At 50.9% G+C, this 27,129-nt stretch overlaps 1 protein-coding gene across 3 annotated transcripts; it reads left to right on the plus strand.

Annotated features, from left to right (window-relative positions):
- Positions 1 to 7,136: 7,136 nt before the first annotated feature.
- On the plus strand, positions 7,137 to 23,647 carry LOC123097594 (phospholipid-transporting ATPase 1). 3 transcript variants are annotated; one of them, XM_044519377.1, is made up of 8 exons: positions 18,017 to 20,109; positions 20,200 to 20,464; positions 20,552 to 20,858; positions 21,274 to 21,958; positions 22,060 to 22,183; positions 22,278 to 22,497; positions 22,575 to 23,033; positions 23,126 to 23,647. In XM_044519377.1, the coding sequence occupies exons 1-8, from the start codon at positions 19,105 to 19,107 to the stop codon at positions 23,334 to 23,336; spliced, it is 3,276 nt and encodes a 1,091-aa protein (XP_044375312.1). In that variant the 5' UTR covers positions 18,017 to 19,104; the 3' UTR covers positions 23,337 to 23,647. The 3 variants fall into 3 exon arrangements, with proteins under 3 accessions (XP_044375310.1, XP_044375312.1, XP_044375311.1); XM_044519375.1 differs by lacking the exons at positions 18,017 to 20,109; positions 20,200 to 20,464; positions 20,552 to 20,858 and adding exons at positions 7,137 to 9,039; positions 9,874 to 10,177; XM_044519376.1 differs by having other exon boundaries at positions 18,017 to 20,464.
- The last annotated feature ends 3,482 nt before the right edge of the window (positions 23,648 to 27,129 follow it).

Consider the following 27,129-nt stretch of genomic DNA (forward strand, 5'->3'; position numbering starts at 1 on the left):
TTTCCTTGCTTCTACTCTTGTAGAACTTGTTGAAGTTATTCACCATTAGGCTCAATTCCTCATTGAAGGCTTGTTTCTCACTTGATGATCTAGGAGCATCACATGAGGCTTTGTAAGCACCACTTGACTTGTTGTGAAGCTCTTCTTTATCCTTGAGTGACATCTCATGAGCAACAATTCTTCCAATGACTTCCGTTGGCTTGAGATCTTTGTAGTTGGGCATCATTTGGATCAATGTGCACATGGTATCATATCTTCCATCCAAGGCTCTTAGGATCTTCTTTATGATGAATCTATCGGTCATCTCTTCACTTCCTAAGCCGGCAATCTCATTTGTGATGAGAGCAAGCCTAGAGTACATTTCAGCGACACCTTCACCATCCTTCATTTTGAACTTGTCAAGCTGAGTTTGAAGCACATCCAACTTGGATTCCTTGACGGAGTCGGTACTTAGTGCATATCAATCAAAGTATCCCAAATTTCTTTTGCATTCTCAAGACGGCTGATTTTGTTGAATTCTTCAGGGCACAATCCATTGAAGATGATATCACAAGCTTGAGCATTGTATTGCAGCATCTTCAACTCTTCCGCGGTAGCTTCATGGTTCGGTTCTCTCCCATCAAAGAATTCACCTTGCAAGCCAATACACACAATAGCCCAAACGACGGGGTTATGTCCAAGAATATGCATTTTCATCTTATGCTTCCAACTAGCAAAATTAGTACCATCAAAGTAAGGACCTCTACGGTGGTAATTTCCCTCGCTAGACACCATACTCTCCTAGATTGGAGTAAATTGCAGAAAACCACCACTTTGAAGGCAAGGTTTGTGAAAACCACTACAATACATATTTTTTGCAGAAAACACCGTGTCTTCGGTAATCTTTTTGCAAAAAGCACTGATCGGCGGATTGGGCTCAGATAAGTGAGATTATGACAAATGGGGCCCGCCAGACAGGCTGACATGGCACCAATCTCTCACACCGTTACATCGAATCGTTTTGCTTGACAGGGGACCCGCTTGTCAGTGAAACACTCTCTTCTCTGTGTCAGACCACTTGGTCATTTTATCGAGCAGGTGCAGCTCACTGCGGCCGTGCAGGTGTTGCAGGGCGCAGGAGGTTCGCCGAGGCGGTCTCCGGCGATGCAATAGAGGCGCGCAACGTGGATCCGGCGGGGATGACCCGATCCCGACGGGATCTGGACGAACTGGAGGGCGGCGAGGCGGTTCCTGATGTTGAGAAGGTGTCGCGGCCCGCGGTCGGCAAGCTCCAGCGTCAGTGGCTGGTCGGGGGGGTGGGAGCACCGGCTCCGTCGCCGAGCTCGAGCACGCCGGTGCCCAAGGGGATGCAGACCTTGGTGCGCACCGGTGCCGAGGGGGATGCTGACCACGGCGGCGCTCCAGCCTAGTGTGATGCAGAACACGGCGGCGGCGGGCCTGGGCGAGGCAATGGCCCGATCCCGACGGGATCTGGACGAACTGGAGGGCGGCGAGGCGATTCTCGACGTTGAGAAGGTGAGGCGACCCGCGGTCGGCAAGCTCCAGCGTTAGTGGCTCGTCGAGGGGGGTGGAGCATCGGCTCCGTCGCCGAGCTCGAGCACGCCGGTGCCCAAGGGGATGCAGACCTTGGGGCGCACCGGTGCCGAGGGGTATGCAGATCACGGCGGCGCTCCAGCCTAGTGGGATGCAGACCACGGCGGCGGCGGACCTGGGCGAGGCAACGGCGGCGACGGGCCTTGGCGAGGCAACGGCAGCGGCGAGCCTGGGCGAGGCAACAACGATGGTGGACCTGTGCGTGAAGATAAGATGAACCCGTTTTTTTCTTTTTTCTTCCAATGACAGGTGGACCCACATAGGGATGATAACTTTACCAGGCGTTGCCGTTACATGTGAGATGTTAAGCGGTGCCACATCAGCCTGACTGGTGGGTCCCTTCTGTCATAAACTCACTTATCTGAGCCCGATCCGCCGATCAGTGTTTTATGCAAAAAGATTACAGAAGACACGGTGTTTTCTGCAAAAAAAATGCATTGTAGTGGTTTTCGCAAACCTTGCCTTCAAAGTGGTGGTTTTGTGCAATTTATTCCCTAGATTGTGAAACCAAGGCTATGATCACCAAAGCTATGGAAATCAAGGCAAATAGAGACCAAAGCTCTGATACCACTTGTAGGATCGAAAGTATGTCTAGAGGGGGGTGATTAGACTACTTGACCAAATAAAAGTCTAGCCTTTTCCCAATTTTAAGTCTTGGCAGATTTTAGCAACTTAGCACAAGTCAAGCAATCAACCTAAAAATGCAAATCTAAGAGTATAGCAGCGGAATGTAAGTCATTGCATATGAAGGTAAAGGGGAGGAGTTTGGAGCGAGCAAATGCAATGTAGAATGTAGACACGAAGATTTTTTTCCGTGGTTCCGATAGGTGATGCTATCGTACATTCACGTTGATGGAGACTTCAACCCACGAAGGGTAACGGCTGCGCGAGTCCATGGAGGGCTCCACCCACGAAGGGTACACGAAGAAGCAACCTTGTCTATCCCACCATGGCCATCGCCCACGAAGGACTTGCCTCACTAGGATAGATCTTCACGAAGTAGGCGATCTCCTTGCCCGTACAAACTCCTTGGTTCAACTCCACAATCTTGACGGAGGCTCCCAAGTGACACCTAACCAATCTAGGAGACACCACTCTCCAAAAGGTAATAGATGGTATGTTGATGATGAACTCCTTGCTCTTGTGCTTCAAATGATAGTCTCCCCCAACACCCAACTCTCTCTCACAGATTTGGATTTGGTGGAAAGATGATTTGAGTGGAAAGCAACTTGGGGAAGGCTAGAGATCAAGATTCTTGTGGTTGGATTGGAATATCTTGGTCTCAACACATGAGTAGGTGGTTCTCTCTCAGAAAATGAATGATGGAAGTGTAGGCACGTTCTGATGGCTCTCTCCCCAAATTGAGGAGGGGTATATATAGCCTCCACACAAAATCTAACCGTCACACACAATTTACCAAACTTGGTGGGATCGAATACTCAAACTCGGTCAGACCGATTCAGTTCAAAATGTGAACGTTAGGATTTTCGATGGGACCGACATGTCAACTCGGTGGGACCGATTTCATTAGGGTTAGGGCATAACGTAATCTCGGTGAGACCGATCACATAAACTCGGTGAAACCGATTTCTTTAATAGGCAAACAGAGAGTTAGTCAGGCAAACTCGGTGGGATCGATCGCTCATTTCGATGAGACCGAAACGTTACGAAAAGGAAACAAAGAGTTTGCATTGTGAACTCGGTGGGACCGATCGCTCATCTCGGTTAGACCGAAACGTTGCGAAGGGAAACAAAGAGTTTGCAATCCCATCTTGGTGAGACCGAGATCCCTATCGGTGAGACCGAACTGATTAGGGTTTCTGGCTATGGCTATGTCAAATGAACTCGGTGGCGCCGGATAGATCAAGTCGGTGGGGCCGAGTTTGACTTTTGGTTTGGGACATATGTGGATATGAGAAAGTGGTTGAGGGCTTTTAGAGCATATCACTAAGCATTTTGAGCAAGCAATCCATTAAGCAACACCTCATCCCCTTTTAATAGTATTGGCTTTTCCTATGGACTCAATGTGATCTTGGATCACTAAAATGAAAATGTAGAGTCTTGAGCTTGAGCCAATATGTGTCCTTAGCATTTTGAGGGGTCCACATTCCTAGTCCATGCCATGCCAATCATTGAACTTTCTGAAATGATCATCTTGAGAGAGCATTAGTTCAATGAGCTATATGTTTTTAGGAATTACCAAAACCACCCAGGGATAGGGACACTTTCACCACTACGTGCGGCTCCTCGCCTAGAAGCGCTGTGAGCAGAGGAGTTCTCTCCTCCTCTGGTAGTGGGGCTGGGAACTGCATTTGTTGCATCTTGGCTGACCAGTTCTGCAAATATAAAACAAGATGATTCATCAAAATCTGTCTCACCTTACAGGAAAAGAGGAATATGAACATGAGTGTTAAGACACTTACCGGTGGGGCTTTGTAGCCGACCTCGAAGCCAAGGTCCTCCCCTTCCTTAGGGATCTTGTCCTTGGCCAACTTGAAGAGTCGTGTCCACATGCCGGCCAAGTTGGAGCGGAAGAAGTTGAGGACGGGCCCCACTTCCTCGTATTTATGCTCCCACATCAGGGTGGCCCGGAGTTGGAGTGGGAGAATGCGGCGGTGAAGCATGACGTTGACTACGTCGGCGAGCTGGAGGTCCTTCTTGGTAGACCACCACTTGATCTTCTTGATCAGTGTCTCCACCTCCTTTGGGTTCCCCCAGATGACGCCCTTCTCCTTCCAGGACTTGAGCTTCCTTGGGGGCCCGGCCCAAAAGGCCAGGACTTCGGTTTGGCCGGGGGCAAGCGGCTTAGTGATATAAAACCACTCACGCTGCCATTCCTTGACTGTCTCGTTGAAGGTGCCTTTGAACGAGTCGGCATTCTGGTTTTGCTAACCATGGCCCCATCCGCACTCCGCCATATCGGAGCCGCTGGACTTCAGCTTGATGCCGAAGATCTTCAGCCACAGGCTGAAGTGCGGCTTGATACGGTGGAAGGCCTCACAGACCGTGATGAAGGAGGTGAGGTGGAGAATGGAGTTCGGCGCCATGTGGTGGAAGTCGAGCCCGCAGTAAAACGTCATCTCGCACATGAACGGGTGCAGCAGGAACCCTAGGCCTCGGATGAGGTGGGGAACGAAGACTACCCGCTCCCCTGGGTTTGGAGCGGGCACCTGCCGGTCGGTGCCAGGAGCGCGGGCACCAATGTTGGCAGGGAGGTATCCCGCACTACGCAGCTCCAAGATGGTGTCATCTGTCACGGTGGACCCACCCTAGTGCCCTTTGAGGGTGTCGGCCATGGTGGGGTGAGGAAAGCTTGGATGCGATTAAGGAAGAGAGCGAGATTGGATCTGGGTGCTAGAGCTTGAGAAGGCAGCTGGCGGGGGAAATGAGAGCGTGCTTTTTTGCGCTGTTGATTTCTTACTCTTATAGGCTAATGAGAGGCCAAGAGTCCCCCATTTGCTACGTCGATAAAAATGCCACTCCCCCCGAAAGATGCCGTTGTGCGTATGGGGGGAAACAAAATCTTGATGATATCCCTAAGAAAACGGGCACGATCTCCGCCTTGATGGGACGCGCCAGTAAAAAGGCCGCCTCGGGCCATGATTTGGGGTAAGCAGTAACTGCCTGACCCGTTGTGGGATGCGCCGCTTCGATATAGTTGTCATACTAGGTGGCACTATTCACACCTACGTGGTCGGCCTTCGAGGCTAAGTTACCCCTACTCTTTGGGCAAGGTGTGAGCTCGGCTAGGTCTTGTTTATAAGACACCACTCCTATAAAGGGCGGTTCGGGAGTCTTGAAGTCACAAAGGGAACTCGTCTGTCAAGCCAAGGACTTCGGATCCGAGGTTGTGTTCATCAAGGGAATCTTCCTCGGCATAGAAGACCAGTCCGGGGGCTACTGATGGCGTCCTGGACTAGGGGGTACTAACCTAGTCGGCCCATACTCCTCGGGTTGGGCTGATGTGCCCTCATTCTTCTCAAGATGGACTCCAGAAGCTGCACACTAGAGGCATGGCCGAGACTGCATCAACCGAAGACTTGTCATATACTCCAAGACTTTCCTGCCGCCTCCACGCCAAGATGCCGACCTTGTAGCCCTAGATACCCTACCTGACGTGTATATAAGCCATAGGGTCTAGCCCGCGGACGGGACATCAGCGCAATCTCATTCACCTAGCTCTAGGGTTAGAACACATCTTATGATCTCGAGGTAGATCAACTCTGTACTCGATACATCTATATCAATATAAAAAAGGGCAGGACGTAGGGTTTTACGTCCATCAAGAGGGACCGAACCTGGTTAACATCGTCTCCTTGTTCCTGTTGCCATCCGTCTGAGATCCACAGCTCGGGACCCCCTACCTCGAGGTCTGTTGGTTTTCACACCGACAGCGGTGGTGGGAGGGAAGGGTGGGGGAGCCCACCGTTGCCGGGATCTTGCAAGGAGGCGGCGCCGGCGGCAGGGTAGAAGGGCCTGGTGCTCACCAAGAACACCGAACGAGGAGCGCCAAAGGGGGTGGAGAAGAGTCAGCAGCGATGACGTCGGGGACGCACAGAGCGGGATCGACGTCTTCGCCCGTCTGTGCTGCGGTCCAGGGAGGAGCAGAGTGCACGAGCTGCAACCTCCACTCATCCTGACAACGCAGACGCGCGGACTCCACGGAGGAGCAGCGGCCCGAGCGAGGCCGAGCCTCTCCCGGCAATGGAGGAGAAGGAGGAGCGGCGGGGGAGGGCGGCGAGACTGGAACTGATGGCAGCGGGTGGTTGCGGTCGATGTCAATGGCGGCGGCGGCGCCAAATAGAGATTCGGGGAGTGAGAGAGAGAAGAATGAGAGAAGAGAGACCAAACCCTAGCATCTCCCCCGATTGGGGATGGAGCAGCAAATCGGTGTAAGGCACGTCACAATGGATCACGCGAAATACCACTCGTACCCTCGGCGGGGCATGGAAATTACACACGGTGGCACATGATATTTTCGCCGGAGGGTGCACTATTCGTTGATAGAGTGCTCAGTTTTTATCCGGCGGACAAGATCGATCGGGAGGGGGATCCTACAGCTCAAACGCATCAAGCAAAACGATCCGACGGCCAAAATGCTCTAAGCTCTGAGAGAGCCCAGGTTCCCCTGCAAGTCTTAGTTTTAGAAGTTACTATCACACAGCGCTCTCCAATAAAAGTTGAGTCTACAAGCTAATAAATACTTCTAAGACACTTTACATTACATTATATAAAGATGATAATATAGACTAGTGTCATATGCATGACATTAATTAAGTTACTCTAAGAAAAATCTAACAAAGAAGGTAGCAAAATCCGGGGCCCACGACCGCCCCCTCGTTAACCCCCTGGACTCGGTCCATGCGCATCAGCACCTGACGCCTTCCGGTCCAATCTGAGCACCCGCCGTCCCTGACTATTTTCCATCTCATTTCTGGAAGAGTGGGAGTATTCCGCCGCCCCTGACCATTTTCCATCTGGAAGAGAGGGAGGGAGTATTCCGCAGTCACTCCCTCTGGCCGTCGCACTCGCACTCGCACTCGCAGCAAAGCTTCTCCTCTCCTTCCCCGCGAATTGATAACACAGCTGCAGTCTGCAGACCTACTCCATCATCTCCTTCGAACTCCCCGCCTGTCTCGCGCAAACGACCAAGCGGTCCCTCCAAAACCTTTGGCCGATCTCGTTAACTCCAGTGCAGACAAATCAAGTACTCATCCCTTCTTGTTCCTCGCTTGCCTAAATCCAATCTTTATCAGCTGGGTGCTTTAGTTAGTATACGTACTCTTCGACGTCCGTACACAAGCATGCGGCCAGACGGGAAATTGCCGCCGCCACATCCATCGTTGGCCCCGCTGCCGCAACGGCCGCAGCAAGCGACGGGAACAGACATGGACCCGCACGCCAGGCTGCCGGACCCGGTGCCGTCGCCGATACTGAAGCACTCGCCGTCGATATCGCGCTCGCTGCGGTCGGCGGCAGACACGTCGTCCGTCACCTTCGCGGCCGACTTCCGGTCGCCCTCCAAGCCGGAATCCACCTCGCCGTCCTTCGACAGCTTCCGGACGGCCCGGTCGAGGCCGTCCAGCGTCTCGCGGTCGTCCACCAGGCGATCCGCGTCCGAGCGTGCCGGCTCGCAGCGGGACCTCCGCGACGAGGACGCGCGATTCGTCTACATCAACGACGCGCCGCGCACCAACGCGCCGCCGGCCATGTTCCCGGACAACTCCATCCGCACCTCCAAGTACTCCGTCCTCACCTTCATCCCGCGCAACCTCTACGAGCAGTTCCACAGGGTGGCCTACATCTACTTCCTCATCCTGGCGGTGCTCAACTTCGTGCCGCAACTCCTCGTGCTGTCCAAGGAAGCGGGCGTTCTGCCGCTGGCCTTCGTGCTCGGCGTCACGGCAGTGAAGGACGCGTACGAGGACTGGAGGCGGCACCGGTCAGACAAGAATGAGAACAACCGCACGGCGTCTGTGCTCGCGGACGGCGTGTTCCGGCCGAAGCGGTGGAAGGACATTCAGGTCGGCGACGTGGTGCGTCTCGTGGCTAACGAGACGCTGCCGTGCGACATGGTTCTTGTGTCCACGAGCGACCCCACCGGCGTGGCCTACATCCAGACCATCAACCTCGACGGCGAGTCCAACCTCAAGACGCGCTACGCCAAGCAGGAAACCATGTCCACGCCGCCGGAGGCGCTCGCCGGTGTCATCAAGTGCGAGAAACCCAACCGCAACATCTACGGCTTCCTCGCCACCGTGGACCTCAACGGCCGCCGCGCCATCTCCCTCGGCACCTCCAACGTCATGCTCCGCGGCTGCGAGCTCAAGAATACGGTCTGGGCCATCGGGGTGGCGGTGTACACCGGCCGGGACACCAAGGTCGTGCTCAACAGCTCGGGTGCGCCATCCAAGCGCAGCCGCCTCGAGACGCACATGAACCGCGAAATCATCGCGCTCGCCGTGGCTCTGGTCGTCCTCTGCTCGGTGGTGTCTCTCCTCGCCGGCATCTGGATGGGTGACCATGTCGATCAGCTCGGCATCATCCCCTTTTTCCACAAATACGACTACTCGGGGGCTGCTGCGCACGACGACGGGAGGTACAACTGGTACGGCACGGGCGCGCAGGTGGTGTTCACGTTCATGTCGGCGGTGATCCAGTTCCAGGTGATGATCCCCATCGGGCTCATCATATCCATGGAGCTCATCAGGGTGGGGCAGGCATACTTCATGGTGCAGGACAACCGCATGTTCGACGAGAAGAGCCAGGCCAGGTTCCAATGCCGGGCGCTCAACATCAACGAGGACCTGGGGCAGATCAAGTACGTCTTCTCCGACAAGACCGGCACGCTCACGCAGAATCGGATGGAGTTCCGCTGCGCCAGCGTGCAAGGCCGCGACTTCAGCGAGACCGACGGCGGCGAGGAGGACGGACATGCCGTGCAAGGTAAGCAAATGTTAGTTTTGGTTGAAATTTTCACCAGCGGTAAGCTTGGTTGACTAATCACCGATTTTGAGCGGCGGGGTTGGCATTATCTGACCGTAAGAAAACTAGTAGTACTACTATTCGAAGACATGTCACTCGCCGGTGTGTTGCGTGCTAGGGTGATCGCCATGGTTATTTTGGGTACACGTATGCAGAATTTGAAGTTTCTGCATCCACACGCCGAACTAGAAATGAGCACGCGAGTTCTGCAGCACGCAAGATACAAGCACTGACACATTTCGATAGTTAGATAACCGGTGAAAAGAAAGAACATCTTTTGATGGTTACATGACAAGTACGTGCAATGATACTGTTCATTACTGATTTGTTATGCCACTGATCGAGTCAAACTTTTGAATGAGCTTTCCTCCCCTTTTTAAGCCCAAAAGGCAAAAGCGAGCTGTTCCACTATGCAGAACATTTAAGCTGCCGGGACATAGCTTGTGTGTTGTGTTGTGTTGCCATTTGACTCTTCTAGGTTCTAGTCGAATGACACAACTTCGGGTCACTGATCAGGGTTGACCGCCATCTGGCCCAATAAGCATAGAATTACCGCACGTCAACAACCAACATTCTTTCGGATTTCAATTTGAGACTGACTGGCTGTATCGATAACGATGAATCGTCACCATCCATTTTCCTGGGATGAGAGCCCGACACGACACACTAATGTTACAGCACACCTTCGTTTGACAACCCAGTTATTTTTCTACTAAGTAAAATTCAACATCCAATCACGAGGAGAAACGAATCTGATCTAGTCCATGTTTGGCGGGACATTCTGTTTGGGTGCAGCGGACGGCGTGGTTCTGAGACCCAAGACGGCGGTGACGACGGACCCGAAGCTGGCGGCGCTGCTCAAGGACGGGATGGGCGCCAAGGCCAGCCGCGCCCGCGACCTGTTCCTGGCGCTGGCGACCTGCAACACCATCGTGCCCATCGTCGAGGACACCGTGAACCCGGCGGCGAAGCTGGTGGAGTACCAGGGCGAGTCCCCCGACGAGCAGGCGCTGGTGTACGCCGCCGCGGCGTACGGGCACAAGCTCGTCGAGCGCACCTCCGGCCACATCGTCGTCGACGTGTTCGGCACCAGGCAAAGGTACGAGCTCACCACCCCGCCCGTTTACTGCAAAATTTTTGCTTCTCAATTTCTCACAGCATGGCAGCCGTTGGTGAAATTGTTCTGTTTTGTTAGGATTTCACTGCATTGTTTGTGGTTGAAATTTCTGTTTGTTTGTTGCCATAACGATAAATATGCGAGGTTGTGTTGCGATCGACATTGACATTTCCATAGGCAGACGTCATATAGGAGTAGGAGTAGACGTTAGTGAGACAAGGGGAAAACTAAAGTGTTCAGTTGGTGTCACGAAATCCTGGGTCCGGCGGCTAATGTGATACTCCTACGTCGCTCCGACCATCTGGGCGCAGAAAGCGAAACTGTGAACTGCTCCACTTCCATGCAAGCCACAGGGCAGGTGTGGCTGTTCGTGGATTTTTAGGCATGCTGATGTTTTTCACGACGATTTTTATTAACATGATGGTCCTGTTTGGATACTCTAATTTAGTTAGAGGTTTGAGTTAATTCTCAAAAAAGTAAAACTAAAGGTCGGAGTTAGTTTCTAGCTCATGACTAACCCTGAACTAACTCTAGTTAAAGAGGTGTTTGGATGACAAGGTTAGATCGACAATAAATGCATTAGGAGAACTAGCTCCAATTAGCATCTTTTGGGTGGGATAGTTTTTTTTAATGGGTTAGATGCAACTATCTCAAAAGCACTCATGTTTGGATACTTTAGGGCTATTTGAGCTCAAACTAACTCTAACCCATGGATCCAAAGAGGGCCGATGATGGCAAATTTAGTTTGCAAGCACGATAATTTTTTGACAATATAATTGAACCGAGATGAATTTGTCATGCTCGCCAAATAAACTTGCCATTCTCGAAAAACACCATTTGTCATTTAAAATGTTTGATTTTCCATGGTAAAAAATATGATGGCAGATTTGTAGTGGAATCTTTAATCCTAGCCTGCTCAAGCCTTCAATCCAGAGTATGTTGAGTATTTAACAAAAGAAATACCACATTTTAGGTTTCGATCCCACGGAACTACCACTTTCAAATCGGCAACAAAAATCAAATAGATAAAGCTATTTTTTGGTAAGAACTACCACTTTCAAATAGTGATTGGTTTGGACGATTTAAACACGTTTATGAGAGGCAGGACCCATCCATCAGAGCCGATGTGGCAAGAAAGCCAACTCCGTTTATTTTGACCAGTAAGAGCATCTACAGCCGGACTTTGCAAATCCGGCCCGAAACGGCCGGGCACGTCCGTGGACAGTGACCGGTCACATCTCAAAATAGCCACTCTGCATCCGAGTCTTCCATATTTCAACCCCTAGATACATACAAAGCATGCAAAAGAAATCCTACATACTATCCTAACTAATCTTCGTTGTTGGAGATGTCCACGACGTCGGTGACAGGCGCCGGCTGGACGGGCGCATAGGAGGGCTCCGACTCATCCTCCTCTTGCTCGACCTCATCCAAGTAGGTGAGCATCTCCGCCTTCTCCGCGGCCTCCATCTCCCCGCCGGCGATGGCGTATGGCCTCCGTAGCCAACTCTGAGCGGAGATAATCGAGGATGGCCTGCTGCTCCGCCTACAGGTCCGCGTTGCCAGCGTCCCCCACATCCTCCTCCTCCTCCGGCTCATCCTCCTCCTCCTCTTCGTCGTTGTCGTCGTCCTCCTCCAACTCCTCCTCCGGATCCACTGCATCCGAAGGTAGCCCCACGGTGATCCGGGCTTCACGCCTTGCCCGGATCTGCTCAAGGAGCTCCAGCCCGCGCTCCCGCATTAGAAATGGGTGGCTCCTCAACTGGCGGCATGGGGGCATGGCAACTAGGCGGACGGTGAGTGAAAAGTGGTGGCGGCGGCGGACAGACGGAGGAAAATGTGGATGGTAGGATTTTGGTGCTGACGATGGACTTAAATAGCCGGGCTAAGCACTACGCAGCGCCACGCGACGACATCGGTCCAACAGATGAGACAAGCTTTGGACTGCCGGATTTCCAGGCGATTCCGCGTGGGACCCCGCCGTCAGTCCGACATGGCGGACACCCAAACTCCATATTTGGGCTGGATATGTGGGGTGCCGGCCAGCCGGGGCGTCTGAGACCCGTTTGAGGCGCCCGTCTGGATCAAAATTTCATGACCGACGGGCATCCCGGATGTTTGAGGCCGGTTTGGGGCGCCCGCATGTAGACCTCTTCTTCCTCCTCCTCCTCCCTCTTGTGCATCACACTTCTGCCAGAGTGCATCACGCTTCTTATTAGGGAGTAAGTTGAATTTGTCATGACATAGTAGTTGCCGTCAGGGATCTTGGTCTGAACCATTTTGCAGGCATGATTGGACCACCGGCTTAGTAATTTGGGTATCCAAAACCATCAACTTCTTCCAGACGATCAGCAAACATCTAAATCGTAGTTTCCCAAAGCCTACCTGGCAAACAGAATATTCAAAGCCGAGACCTTCTAGCCTCTCTGACCAAGCGATGCTCGTCTCTAGAGGCAACCATGAAAGCGATATAAGAACTTTCCTAGATGAATTTCCAATCAAAGGCGTGGCGTAGAATTGTGACCAATTTACCTGAATGGAGCAGATGGTCTGCAGGGATCCAAGACATGAAGTCGAATTTTCTTTCTTTTACAATACAATCTTCTAGCAAATGATCCATGTGCCACGGCACCATGCCACGAGGACGAGGCATTGACGTAGGAAGCTGTTTGCATGTACCACACGTAGGGGTAATCAGAGGTGCAGGCAGGCTCACTATTCTTGGCGAGGAAAATTATGCGATCGATGGATGTGACAGGTCTCGCAGTAGGCGAACTTGCAACAGTCAATTCCCGATCGGGTACGGGAATATGATGAATGCAAATGCAACCCCGTCTAGAAGCCGAGAGACTAGTACTACTATCCCACATGGACGTGTACGTACGTATCAATTAATGGAGGAGGGAAGAAGAATTAAGTCGAGAGAAACTACTCTTTGTTAGTCCATACTGGGTGTGGGCCCGACCGCACAAAACACCCCCGACTCGTGTGCATTTCACATGTGTTCCGTGCTGCGTTGGACTTTGGACCTTCCCATGTCGCTCGCAGGGTTATCGCACAGCCCCTAGAAGGTCAAAATTAAGCACAAGGATGTTGCTCACTTGTTTTCCCTTCTTCTTTGGTGATCGGAACATTATTGTCGAGTTGAAGGTCCAGTGAAACAAGTCGCGATCTATCCTGGGCCCAGGGCGTGCATGCGATGGTAAACAAAAGGCTATTGTCACGAACTGGGTCGTGGTGCCCAAGGCACGTGGGCCCGTGCCTGGCCCAAAGAGGCCGAACCCGACGGCGCCTACGAGGCTTCCAAAATAGACTTCCATCGTCCTGGGCAGCGCCTAGTTTGGTCGGCCCACCTGCGCAGCGGCCTGCGCGGACGTGGACGTGCGCGGCCAGCTGGTCGCCCGGGTGCCATATGTCGGGCCCCATCGCATGCGAGCCATCTTGATGACCCTGGCCTAGCCTAGCCGCCCGTGCACGGCGAGGTGAGACGATCGCGACGCCTCGAGAATGAGTAGCACGGTACCACCATCGCACGCTACCATTCCCTCCGCTCTTTTTCTTTTCGAAAGAATTCTTTCATTACTCAAGTATCAGAGATTACAATTCGTCCCACAAGTGCCAAAACATCTTCCGGACCAGAGCCTAACCAAACCAAAGTTCGGCGTTGCAACCTACCAAAATTTGCCAAGGCATGACTAACCCTATTACAGCTCCGGCGAATATGAGTAATGCAAGAATTCCTTTCTCCCATACTACTAATGATTTCTCTGATGATGAAAGCATATTTAGATTTGTTGCTAATCCCTCTCTTAATCATATTGACGGCCTCTAAACAATCAGACTCCACGTCTATTGGTAAGATACTCCATTGAAGGGCCAAAGAAATTCCTTCCCTTATTGCAAGTAACTCTGCCTCCAGAAGATCATCACATGCATAGAGAAATCTGCAAGCATTGAAAACAATTTCTCCCTCCTGATCCTTTAGGATCATTCCGGCTCCCGCAGTAGAGCCCAAGACCGAAGCATCCGTGTTGAGTTTGACTCTGCCCAAAGCTGGAGCGGACGAAGAGCCTCCCACTTCATCAATTCTGTATATGTCCTGGTCGGGAATCCGAAAACATGCTGCTGTCATTTTTCCTTTCACTAGAGCATCACTTGAGCATATGATAATGGAGTTTAAGGAGGACAGATAGCTGGCCAGGAAGCGCACCGAAACTTCCACGGGCAGTGGTTGTTTTGCATGCACAATTTCGTTAGCACATACCAGATTCGCCAGAATAGCATCATGATCCTAGCTCTTTCCTCCTCATGCATTTTCGACAGGAGATGAAGGAACCAATCACGACCAACATGTACGATGCTTAGTCGGTCCGGCAATGTCCATTCCTTCGCCATGGCCTTCCATAGGATCACGGCATGGTTACAGGTGCAAAAAACATGGAACGAGTCCTCCTCCTCCATCCCACACACAGGGCATGTTCCTGAGACTTCCAAGTTCCTTTTCACTTTATTTGTCCAATTTGCTAGCGAATCTGTAGCTAATCTCCAAGCAAAAGACTGAACCTTTGGTGGTACGGTACTTCGCCATATAAAGTTCCATCCTTCTCTTGTTCCATCCGGCCGGGAACTAGTAGAAACCTCACTGGAATTTGAGCATTCATCACTAGCCAGTTTGTACGCACTACCTACAGTAAGGACTCATGTGGTTGTGCGTCGACTCAAGTAGTGCGTCGTGCCATGGATTTACCGCTGCTGTCGGAGCTTTTTCCGCGCTCATGGGATTGAAAATGGGATTCTAGTGGAACCCTGCGAGTCTGCTCATACGTGATTATCAATGAACCTTAACTCATGTGCACGCGGAATACTTTTACTTGTTTGCGCATGGCATGAGACAGACTTTTGCCCCAGAGTCCACTCCTATTACTCATATGTGTAGAATATTTTTTAACGGGTTTGCTTAATTTCAGTCGACTAATACTTAACCAAGTCTCAGTAGATGGCATATTCATAAGATCTTATGTGAAGACCCGTGAGAAATTGTAGTCGTATGAGGCCTAGCCACATCTTTTTTTAACTCATGTAGAGACAAACTTTTGCGCCAGGGTCTACTCCTATTAATACATCCGTCTCGGTTACCAGTCCAAATACGATGACTAATAAATCTGTAGTAGTTTGTTTATGTATCTTTTCTTTATATAGACAAAAATGTCAATGTAAATGGGCTACTCTAATTGGAGTGCCTGGCGCTTTTTTTTTGAAAAAGGAGGATTTCCCCCGCCTCTGCATCCGAAAAATATATGCAGATATGAAAAGTGCCGGGCGCATGGATCGTTCGTTAGTCCGGCAGCCCAACCATGGCGTTGTTTAACGGAGTTGACTCGGTCTAACTAATCTGGGATGGAGCCTACACGGTACCAATGGAAATTTCCAAAATCGTATCCCATTCACGTGGCTGTCTTGTATTTCTCCATCTCAAATGGTCAACTTTGAACACCTAAACACGGGAAAATATTCCATAAACCTCATTTTGGTCAGTGTCTGACCTTTAGACACAAGAAATCTCGTCTCCACTCGATGAGAACACGCATAAATAATTACTCCCTCTGTAAACAAATATATCTTATATTTCTTTACAGAGGGAGTACCGTACAACACTCGTTTGGTCAAAGGCATGCACCCTCAATATACTGTGAAGAGTGAAATTCCTTGGTAGTCAAAGGCATGCACCCTCAAAATACCTGAAATTCCTAGATTATCTGGAAGAGATATACTTGGAGTACTAGAATTGATCCAGTCAGGTTCGGCACAAAAGTGGGGGAAATACAAAGAAAAAAGGAAAGAGCAACTTTGTCCTATCCTGCGAGCTCCTACGAACTCTACTTTCCCAGGACAGATCACATCCAAGTACTACTATAAAATACTCGGTTTTTTTTCTGCTGGTAAATCCACTGTGCGAGCGATATGGCGTGGTCACTTCCTACATCGTCGGTCATCCATCAATCCATCCATGAACTGCGACGAGAGAACTCTGAATTTTTGGACAATGCTCCCAGTTCGACCTCTTTTCCAGTTCTGCCATGCTCTGCGCACGGCATAGCTCCATGATTTCGGCAAAAACTATAAATTTGACCTGTGGACAAAAAGAATTCACAAAGTGAAATGTCTTTGAAAAAATTTCACTCCGCTGACCCTTTCGTGTAGTGTCCGACAGTTAGGCGTCATACTACACTGTGTAGCGCCTGACTGACAAGCGCTACACATCTGACTAGCGTCGCACTCCGGAATACCTAAAAATTGCTAAGTCAATGTGTAACGCCTAAAAGCTAGACGCTACACAGTATAGTAAAGTATAGTGTAGCGCCTAGATCATAGGTGCTGCACTACTTGCATGTACGCATCGGTGCAGAGGGTGTAACGTAGATAGATGAATTAGAATCAAATTATGTAGCAAACGCCTCTAGTGGTAAAGAGAGGGCAGAAACATCCAAGAGTTAATGAAACCCAAGAAAGATGTTGTAGCGCCGTACATGGGAGGGGAGCAGACATCTACTGGAGAGACAAGAAAAAGATAAAATAAACCTCATCCAGCCTAGCCGGCTAGCATACTATAGCAGTTAGCAGTAGACCATACTATAGCAGCTAGCAGTAGACCATACTATACAATCACTGAAAAGCCAAGCTACGCTGCTGACGAGCATCCCGTAGCAGCGGCAGGCCTGTCTCTGCCACGGTAGAGAAAACTAAAACGCGGCACGGATAATGCAAATAGTGCAATATAGCACATAGCTCTTAGGCGCTGCACACTGACTTAGTAATTTTTAGACAGTTCGGAGTGCGACGCTAGACAGACGTGTAGCGCCTGTCAGTTAGGCGCTGCACAATGTAGCGTGACGCCTGACTGTCGGGCGTCACACTAAAGGGTCAGTGGAGTAAATTTTTTTCAAGCACAGTTCATTTTGTGAATTCTTTTTGTTCATAGGTCAAATTTGTCGTTTTTGCCCATGATTTCCTTCTTTTTTACTACTAGCTGAGAAACTTCATGCTTTCATCAGAAGGCCTAAAATGCTTCACCAGCTATTAGTTCCCTGTGCCTCGCTCTGGTGGATAGATACATCCCAACATCAGCAAATTGCCACACTGAATTTAAAAGCTTCGAGACGAATAGGAACATGCGCGTAGAGCCAAGACCGGTGCGGGAGCAGCGTAGTTTAGTGCAACGTAGCTTGTGGGTTTGGTCACAGGATTGGACGATGGCGCATGCGCTATCGTCACGCATGGGTTTCTAGAATTCTTTACAGAGTCCGTCCGTCCGATGACTCGTCGCCATGTTTACCAAAGCACATGCCGTGGTTTACGGGGACTTTCAAGTCGAAGGTTTGATGTCAACTCTTACATATTGCGCGGAGGTTGAAAGGCGGCTTTGCCAAGATTTATGGCCTCCATGCTCTGCTCCAGGAGCAGAGCAGAGCGATCCTCTGTCAAGATTCTCCCGGCCTAAAATATGTTTGTGTCCAACAATTAGGTTATTTATTATTAAAGCACTTGTGTTCATCTAACGTATTCCATTGCGAACGTTGACTTGATACGAAACTAAACGCAGAAAAGAAAGTAGCAGCCTTGGCGTAGCGAAAAGTCATCAAGTCAGAGATGGTATTTCGTGATTGCCGTCCAAGTAATGCAAACGAAATGCCTTTTCTTTAGCCCTTGGTTTATGTGGGCTTAATACTATACGGGATACAGATTAAATCTCGCCCAAAATACCAAGGCCGAGGAGGCTCCCATAGAATTAGAAACTGGTTGCAAACTGTTTGTTCGTATTGGGAGGGAGAGGGACCCATCATCGCCGGCACACCATCGATGACCCAAGAAATGAAGAAGCATCATCGATGAGACGATGATCGAGCCATCTGCAATCCATTTGGCGTGTCTGGAAGCTTCGCCATCTCCGCCAGAAAGAAAGAAAGCAGAGCCGGCACCCTAAAGTACCAACCCGACGAAAATGACAAGCTTGTTTAGCGAGTCGCCGTCGTCGTCACCGTCTCCCCACTTTCGGAGGCCGTTTCTATCCACCATTTGTTGACCAGCTAAGCTACCGGCTGCGCTACTCCGAGTCTACGTATGACAGCTTTGTTTCTGCACTAATTAAACCACATTATTAAGTTATAAGCCGCCTATAAACAAAATTAACAGCTCACTTAGTTGGCTTCATTCCCTCGTCTTCCCCATCGTCTCCAAATGAAATCCTAATCAATTTCTACTTGCCTTTGATGACTTGACTAATAACTTTTTTTTCTTCAAAAAAGGGACTCCCCGGCCTCTGCATCAGAACGATGCATACGGCCACTGACTAATAACTAATACTCCTATCGATTACTTGTTAGACTTTTATTTCTAGACTAGAATCCCTTGCTTGTAAGATAGACTATTTGAGTCATGAGACATGGAAGGAGCAGCCCCAAAACCCAAAGCCTACAAGGTCTCTCCCTCCCTCGCTCGCTCGCTCGCTCATCCAAACGGTGCTTTTGTCCTCACCAACTCCCTTCTCCCAGATTTTAAGCGCCATTTCAAGCCCTCAGCAAGATCGCGTATCTTTCCTCTGCTTGCTTCCGCTTCGTCTCCTTCTCCCCCCTGAAATAAAAATTCCTCTGCAGCAGCAGCCCATCTTTAATGCAACACTCGCCATAGTTACTCCCGGGCATCCACTTCAACCCAACCACTGCGCTCTTCTTGCTTCCAACTCGTCTTCTCCTCTGCTCTGCTCTGCTTCCTTCCTTCCTCCCCTGTTTGTTTCTTGAACCCAAACCCAGCTTGTGCCCCGGTCAAAATCGGACTTTGGGATCGCCATGGGCGGGGATTCGAGGTTCTCCCACTGACGCGGCTGGTCCGGTCGGTCAGCGACAGCGCACGCCATGGCCGAGGACCATGGATCGTCGCGGCACATGTCGTCCATGTCCATGTCGCACAAGGAGCTGGGCGACGACGACGCGCGGGTGGTGCATGTGGGCGACGCGGAGCGCACCAACGAGCGCCTCCAGTTCGCCGGGAACGCTGTGCGCACCGCCAAGTACTCGCCGCTCACCTTCCTGCCGCGGAACCTGTTCGAGCAGTTCCACCGCCTCGCCTACGTCTATTTCCTCGTCATCGCCGTGCTCAACCAGCTCCCCCAGCTCGCGGTCTTCGGCCGCGGGGCCTCCGTCATGCCGCTCGCCTTCGTCCTCGCGGTGACCGCCGTCAAGGACGCGTACGAGGACTGGCGACGCCACCGCTCCGACCGCGCCGAGAATAACCGCCTCGCCGCTGTCCTGTCCCCCGGTGCGGGCGCCCAATTCGTCCCCACCGAGTGGAAGCACGTCCGCGTCGGCGACGTCGTGCGGGTCGGTGCCAACGAGTCGCCCCCGGCGGACATGGTCCTCCTCGCCACCAGCGACACCACCGGCGTTGCCTACGTGCAGACGCTCAACCTTGACGGCGAGTCCAACCTAAAGACTCGCTACGCTAAGCAAGAGACGCTGACGACGCCGCTGGAGCATCTCGCCGGCGCCGTCGTCAGGTGCGAGCGCCCGAACCGCAACATCTACGGCTTCCAGGCCAACCTGGAGCTCCAGGGGGAGGGCCGCCGGATACCGCTGGGCCCGTCCAACATCGTGCTGCGCGGCTGCGACCTCAAGAACACGTCCTGGGCCGTCGGCGTAGTCGTCTACGCGGGGCGCGAGACCAAGGCGATGCTGAACAACGCGGGCACGCCGACCAAGCGCAGCCGCCTGGAGACGCACATGAACCGCGAGACGCTCTTCCTCTCCGGCATCCTCATCGTGCTCTGCTCGGCCGTGGCCACGCTCTCGGGCGTGTGGCTGCGCACCCACCAGACCGACCTGGAGCTCGCGCAGTTCTTCCACAAGAAGGACTACCTCAAGGTGGGCAAGGAGGACAACGAGAACTACAACTACTACGGCATCGCGGCGCAGATCGTGTTCAACTTCCTCATGGCGGTCATCGTGTTCCAGATCATGATACCCATCTCGCTCTACATCTCCATGGAGCTGGTGAGGCTCGGGCAGGCCTACTTCATGATCCGGGACGCCAAGCTGTACGACGCGTCGTCCGACTCGAGGTTCCAGTGCAGGGCGCTCAACATCAACGAGGACCTGGGGCAGGTCAAGTGCGTCTTCTCCGATAAGACCGGCACGCTGACGCAGAACAAGATGGAGTTCCGGTGCGCGAGCATCGACGGCGTCGATTACAGCGACGTCGCACCGCAGCGACCTGTCGGTAGGACTAGCTTCTCTCTTATTCTCAGTGAATTCTATCGAGTGGAGGAGTCTGGGCTGGGGTTTGATGGCCTTTGATTCATGGCAGAGGGCGAGCCGGCTTGGGTGCCAAAGGTGCCGGTGAAGGTCGACAGAGAGGTGATGGAGCTGGTGAGGAATGGGGGTGCTACGGAGCAAGGGATGAACGCCGGAGAGTTCTTTCTTGCCCTGGCAACGTGCAACACCATTGTTCCTTTGATCATTGATGGCCCTGACCCAAAGAAGAAGGTGATTGACTACCAAGGCGAGTCGCCGGACGAGCAGGCGTTGGTTTCTGCCGCCGCGGCGTATGGCTTTGTGCTCGTTGAGCGAAGCTCCGGGCACATTGTCATTGACGTCCTTGGTCAGAAGCAGAGGTATATACATCACTGATGATAGATTTGCATTGGGAATAAGGACAAATTGACCATGGGAATTTTGCTTTCATTTCATGATATACAGTTTGCCGTTAGTTTGTGTCTTCTAGTACTAGTACTAGTTGGGGAGGTTTCGTTGGTTTGTGGCCGTTGCTTGCATCTCTTTTTTTTGGGCCTGCAGCATGCGGTTCAGTCCATTTGTGGTAGTAGCAAGGCAACCGCACAACTTCAGATATTGCTTCACCTAAACTGACATTGGTTGATGACTGCAATAGGTTGAGTTGGTTTCCTTAGTTTTTGAGTACATTCAGAATGTGCAACATTTGCTTCGTTTTGCTTCAGTCCTTTGTGCATCTGGCCATTACTAATAACTTTCACATTACATTTAATCGCCTTTACTGGACTTATTGTGCAGGTTTGACGTCCTTGGTCTTCATGAGTTTGACAGCGACCGCAAGAGGATGTCAGTTATAATTGGCTGCCCGGACAAGACTATCAAGCTGTTTGTAAAAGGTGCAGATAGTTCCATGTTTGGAATCATCGACAAAACACTGAATCCAGATGTTGTCCAGGCAACCGAGAAACATCTCCATTCATATTCGTCAGTCGGCCTGCGAACACTCGTCATCGGTGTCCGGGAACTTAGTCAGTCAGAGTTTCAGGAGTGGCAAATGGCTTACGAGAAGGCTAGTACTGCCTTATTAGGCAGAGGCAATCTTCTACGCAGTGTGGCCGCCAACATTGAAAGGAACATGCGCCTGTTAGGAGCCTCCGGTGTCGAAGACAAGCTGCAAGATGGAGTGCCTGAAGCAATTGAAAAACTAAGGGAAGCAGGGATTAAGGTTTGGGTTCTGACAGGTGACAAACAAGAAACTGCCATCTCCATTGGCTATTCCTGCAAGCTTTTGACAAGGGACATGACACAGATTGTAATCAATAGTAATTCAAGAGAGTCGTGCAGAAAAAGTCTGGATGATGCAATCTCCATGGTTAACAAACTTCGGTCACTGTCTACAGACTCCCAATCTAGAGTTCCCCTCGCTTTGATCATTGACGGAAACAGTCTCGTCTACATTTTTGACACAGACCGGGAGGAGAAGGTATGCAATCATACTAGCATCTCTACAAGCGCAGTAATTTCCCCGCAAAAGGAAAAACAGTCATTTTCTTATAAATAACCTATGAAATGTCAATTGTGCAGCTTTTTGAAGTCGCGATAGCATGCGATGTCGTTCTATGTTGTCGAGTGGCTCCTCTACAGAAGGCTGGGATTGTTGATTTAATAAAGAAGCGAACAAGTGACATGACTCTAGCTATTGGAGATGGTACATTTTTTGTTTCAAACTAGTTCAGCACTTCCATTTTTTGCTCTGAGTTATTCGTTTTTCGTTATTAATCTGAAGAAGTATTATTTTTCAGGTGCAAATGATGTATCCATGATCCAAATGGCCGATGTTGGCATTGGCATCAGTGGTCAAGAAGGAAGGCAAGCTGTGATGGCCTCAGATTTTGCCATGGGGCAATTTAGATTTTTGGTCCCTCTATTGTTAGTTCATGGCCACTGGAACTACCAGAGAATGAGCTACATGATCCTATACAATTTTTACAGAAATGCTACTTTTGTCTTTGTGCTTTTCTGGTAAGTGCATTCTCTTTATTACCAGGTTCGTTCAATCTGCACCTAGAAATATACCTAAACCACAATAACCATTGCAGGTATGTACTTTACACTGGTTATACCCTGTCAACAGCAATAAATGAGTGGAGCAGTGTGTTATACTCTGTGGTCTATACCTCTGCGCCGACTGTCATTGTCGCCATTCTCGACAAGGATCTGAGCCGAAGGACATTGCTGAAATACCCCCAACTCTACGGTGCGGGGCAGCGCGAGGAGAGTTACAACCTAAGACTATTCATTTTCATCATGGTGGACTCCGTCTGGCAGAGCGTCGTAGTTTTCTTCATCCCTTACCTCGCATACAAAAACAGCGCAATCGACAGCGCCAGCCTCGGAGACCTGTGGACACTGTGTGTTGTCATTCTTGTCAACATTCACCTTGCCATGGATGTCATCAGATGGACTTGGATCACTCATGCAGCAATATGGGGCAGTATTGTGGCGACATGGATTTGCGTCATCATCATAGACTCCATACCCACCTTGCCCGGTTTCTGGTACATACTCATCCTTATTGATCCTTATTATTTGCTCGCCTATTGGAAAAAAGGAAACCTACATGATTTCTGATTCTCTAACTGAACCACAGGGCAATCTATGAGGTGATGGGAACTGCATTGTTCTGGGCATTGCTTCTTGCGGTGATTGTGGTTGGAATGATCCCTCATTTTGCCGCAAAGGCCATCAGGGAACATTTCATGCCCAATGACATCCAGATTGCGAGAGAGATGGAGAAGTCGCAAGATTCTCGTGATGCTAATCAACCAGAAGTCCAGATGAGTACATCCACTCGAGCTTAGGAGTAGGGGATCTTTGTTCATTCGCGTAGGCTAGAGTTACACCTTTCTCTTTGTGAAGAAATTACACCTTTTCCTTGGTTCTTTTTGTTGTGTGTATATAAAGCAATTCTTTCGGCAGTGAGCATGCTTCTTGTTGCTTGCTACCCTGTCAACTATCCAAAGGATAGATTTCTTGTAGCCATGCTGTGCATCCGCCTGCATTTTTTTTTGGGGTTAATTTATATGAAAAGAATCGTACAGGAGTTAACTGTACATATTCAGGGACTGATTTATTTTATGAAGATTCTGAAACTGATGATACTGATTTCCAAGAGCTAACGTAGAAGCATTGCGTTTCTTGGGTGCACAAATAGACATGGGGAACAGCAGTATGTTTTTACCTGTCTAGCAGATCCCTTATATCTCGATGCTATAAAATCAATTTATGATTCCTTGTAAACTGTTTTTGCAGTATGAAACTGACTCAGCTTGAACAGATACTGAAAACTGTACTATAAACAAAAGAAATATTATAATTTTCTCTCCTCTTCCCCACGTCGCCCAAAAATAGCCGCCGAAGAGCCGGAGGGTCGGCATCCCTAAGAAACACCGGAGGGTGGAGCGCATCATGGAGGCGTTTAAGATGCTGGGCCGACCGATTGTGGTGGACGAGCTGTCTCTTATCAGGTTGGGGCCTGTGAGGATGATATTGGCTTGTAAAGCTCCGGAGAAACTCAATGTGATGGTGGAAGTGTGGTTCAATCATGAGGGGTACCAGGTCAAGGTGGACCTTGGGCGGCCCAAGCGTGGGGGCGAAGCTGCTGCTCATGGATCCGGTCCCTTAGACAAGCAACCCCCCAGCGGCTCAGATAAGGGTGACCGTGCGCTGCCTCTGGGAAACAACATCAAGCACAGTGGGGGCACAAAGGGCAAGGATAAGGAGGGTCCTAATGGTGCGCATGGAGCGGCGGTGGATAAAGATGTGAGGATGGATGGACAGGAGGATGAGCTTGAGGATAGTATCCAAGATACCTCCATTGACACCGAGACGTGGGACAAGCTGGGTGCTCTTGCTGCTGGGGCCATGGGGGTGGCTACCCAAGACACGGCGGTGAGTGTGCCTCCCCTGGCGCGCTCCCTCATGGTGGCTTTTGATGAATATGGTTCCAACCTCTCGGTACTGGTCCTGGAGCGCTACCCGAACCCTGGGGTGGTGGGGGCTCCCATAGCAGACGAGGGACGTCTCCCGCCCTCCTCTCCGGTGGCTGTGGGGACGGACTCGGGATGTGTGCTGAACGAGGGGAGCGAGCTGACGCCTGCTTCTACACGACGCGGTTCCAGTGGCTCCGGCACACAACCCAAAAATATGGCGGGGAGGAAGCGGGCGAGCAAGCCGGTGCCCCCCTCGTCCTCTGTGGCTGAGGCGGCGCTAGGAGGGGACCTGGGGGCGGCGCTGGCGACGACTGGGACATGCATCAAGGCTAAGCGTTCCAAGGCGACCCCGGTGGTGCAGCGGGCGCCGATCGTCCGGGCCAAGGCCAAGCTGGGGGAGTTGTCCTCTATGGAGAGTGCCAAGCTCCGCCTCGCTGACAAGAACATGGAAACCTCAGGTAAACCACTACCCTCTTTCAGAATTCTAAATGCTTTTACGGACGATCATTTGGCTAGGATTTAGACGATAGTGGCGTTGCTGTTGAGGTTTCCCACGGCGATATTATCTCTCTGGTGCGTGCGCGCGAAGAGGCATAGGCGGCAATCGCTGTTGCTGCTGCTGCTAGGTGTGTGGCAGTGCCGGATACGTCCATAATACCAGTAGAGGCTAGTGCTGGACTTGGGCCCAACGAGGGGGTAGAAGCTGGGGATGCTTCTGCACTCCCTTCTTCCAGCCGTGCTCCGGCTCGGAAGCTTGTGGCCAAAGTGGTGAGCTTATGGGGAGTTCGCCTTTGTAACCATATCATTTAAATGCGGTATATGTTCTGAAATATTCCATGGTTGTGACCACAGGGGCCATCGTACGCAACTCAAAGAGTTCATGGCCAAAGAACGGATCGATGCAGTAGCGTTACAGGAAACGGTCAAAACGGACTTTACCTTCAGGGATTTTCTTGCGTATGACCCCTTGCAGCGTTTCGATTGGCACTGGGTGCCTTCCACCAGCCATTCGGGTGGTATTTTGATGGGATGTAATCGTGATGTATGTGATGTTATTTCCTGGGAGTGTGGTGTTTTTTTCCTTGCTGCTACCATAACACACCGTGCTTCGGGGCTTTCGTGGGTGATTGTATGTGTTTATGGTCCTGCTGATCACGCGCGATCTGCAGATTTTTTGATGGAGCTCACGAATTTGGTTGCGGCAAAACGATTTGCCAACTTACCGCTAATTGTTGGGGGCGATTTCAACCTGATCCGCTCGAGGGGAGGACAAGAATAACAATAACATTGACTGGACTAGGGTATCCATGTTTAATAATGCCATTGCAGCTGCTGCCCTCCGTGAAGCCGCATGGACAGGTGCCAGGTTTACTTGGACTAACATGGAACTGAGACCTGTCCGGAGCGTGTTAGACTGGGTCTTCTTCACCCCAGAGTGGGAGGTTCTTTTTCCTCTCTGTTCTCTGGTGGCGGAGACGAGAATTGGCTCCGATCACGTCCCACTAATTCTATCCTCAGGGGAGGATTTCATTCGGCGTAGTAGTAGATTCTACTTCGAAACGGCCTGGTTTGAGGCTGAGGGGTTCTCTCAAATGGTTTTCGATCGCTGGGAGCTGATTTCATCGTAGTTAGGGCGACAACACGGTCCGGTGGAGTTCTTGACTGCCATGGCTAGCGCACTGCGATCTTTCCTCCGTGGGTGGGGGGCCAACCATGGAAGTGAATCCAAGAGGGAGAGAGCTAGGATAGTGGACGAGATCGCGTCGCTCGACGCCCATGCGGATGTCAGGCCATTCTCGGAAGGTGAATGGGCTCATAGATACACCCTGGAAAATCAAGTCCTCGCAATTCTTCGAGCAGAAGAAGAATATTGGCGCCGTAGGGGCGAAGTCAAATGGGTAACTAAAGGAGATGCGAACACCGACTATTTTCACGCGTATGCCAATGGGTGTAAACGCAAGTGTTATACTTTGCGTCTCCAATCTGATAATGGCCTTCTCCTAACCCAACATGATATAGTGAGCCATATTTATGAGTTTTTCACTGGCCTTTTGTGAACAACGGGCTAGCTCTGTCCTTCCTACCAGAAGAGATCGACAAGGCCCTGACCGATATAAAGACGGACACAGCGCCATGCCCTGATGGGTGGCCAGTGGAGTTTTTCAAAAAGTTTTGGACGTGCCTTAAGCACCTATTCTATGCGATAGTGAACGGGTTTGCCCTTGGGAGGGTAGACTTGTCCCGCCTCAATTACGGTGCTATTAATTTGATTCCTAATGTTAAAGGTGCGGATAACATTAAATTGTTTAGGCTGATCGCTCTTATTAATGTTCCTTTCAAAGTGTGTGCTACGCTTCTCGCTTGGCGCTATTGCCAAACGAGTGACCAGCAATAGCCAGACCGCCTTTTGTAAGGGTCGTAACATTTTAGAAGGGCCAATTGCGTTGCTAGAGAATGTGCACGAACTCAAGCGCGCCAAGAGGAAGGGTGTTTTGCTCAAGCTTGACTTCGAGAAAGCCTACGACTGCATGAACTGGGAGTTCATGTGGGAGGTCCTCCTCAAAAAGGGTTTTGAGGCAGGTTTCGTCCATCGTATCATGCACTTGGTAAGTTGCGGACATACGACGGTCACGATTAACGGCGAAATGGGCAAGTTTTTCCG

This window comes from Triticum aestivum, chromosome 4D, assembly GCF_018294505.1.
Source record: "Triticum aestivum cultivar Chinese Spring chromosome 4D, IWGSC CS RefSeq v2.1, whole genome shotgun sequence".
NCBI classification, from domain to species: Eukaryota; Viridiplantae; Streptophyta; class Magnoliopsida; order Poales; family Poaceae; genus Triticum; species Triticum aestivum.

Bases quoted from the DNA above. Each gene is read 5' to 3' on its own strand.
- LOC123097594 (XM_044519375.1), top strand. From the start codon at position 7,398: ATGCGGCCAGACGGGAAATTGCCGCCGCCACATCCATCGTTGGCCCCG. The intron at 10,178-21,273 runs GTACGAGCTCAC...CTTATTGTGCAG, and splicing joins GTGTTCGGCACCAGGCAAAG to GTTTGACGTCCTTGGTCTTC. The intron at 23,034-23,125 runs GTACATACTCAT...ACTGAACCACAG, and splicing joins CCCACCTTGCCCGGTTTCTG to GGCAATCTATGAGGTGATGG.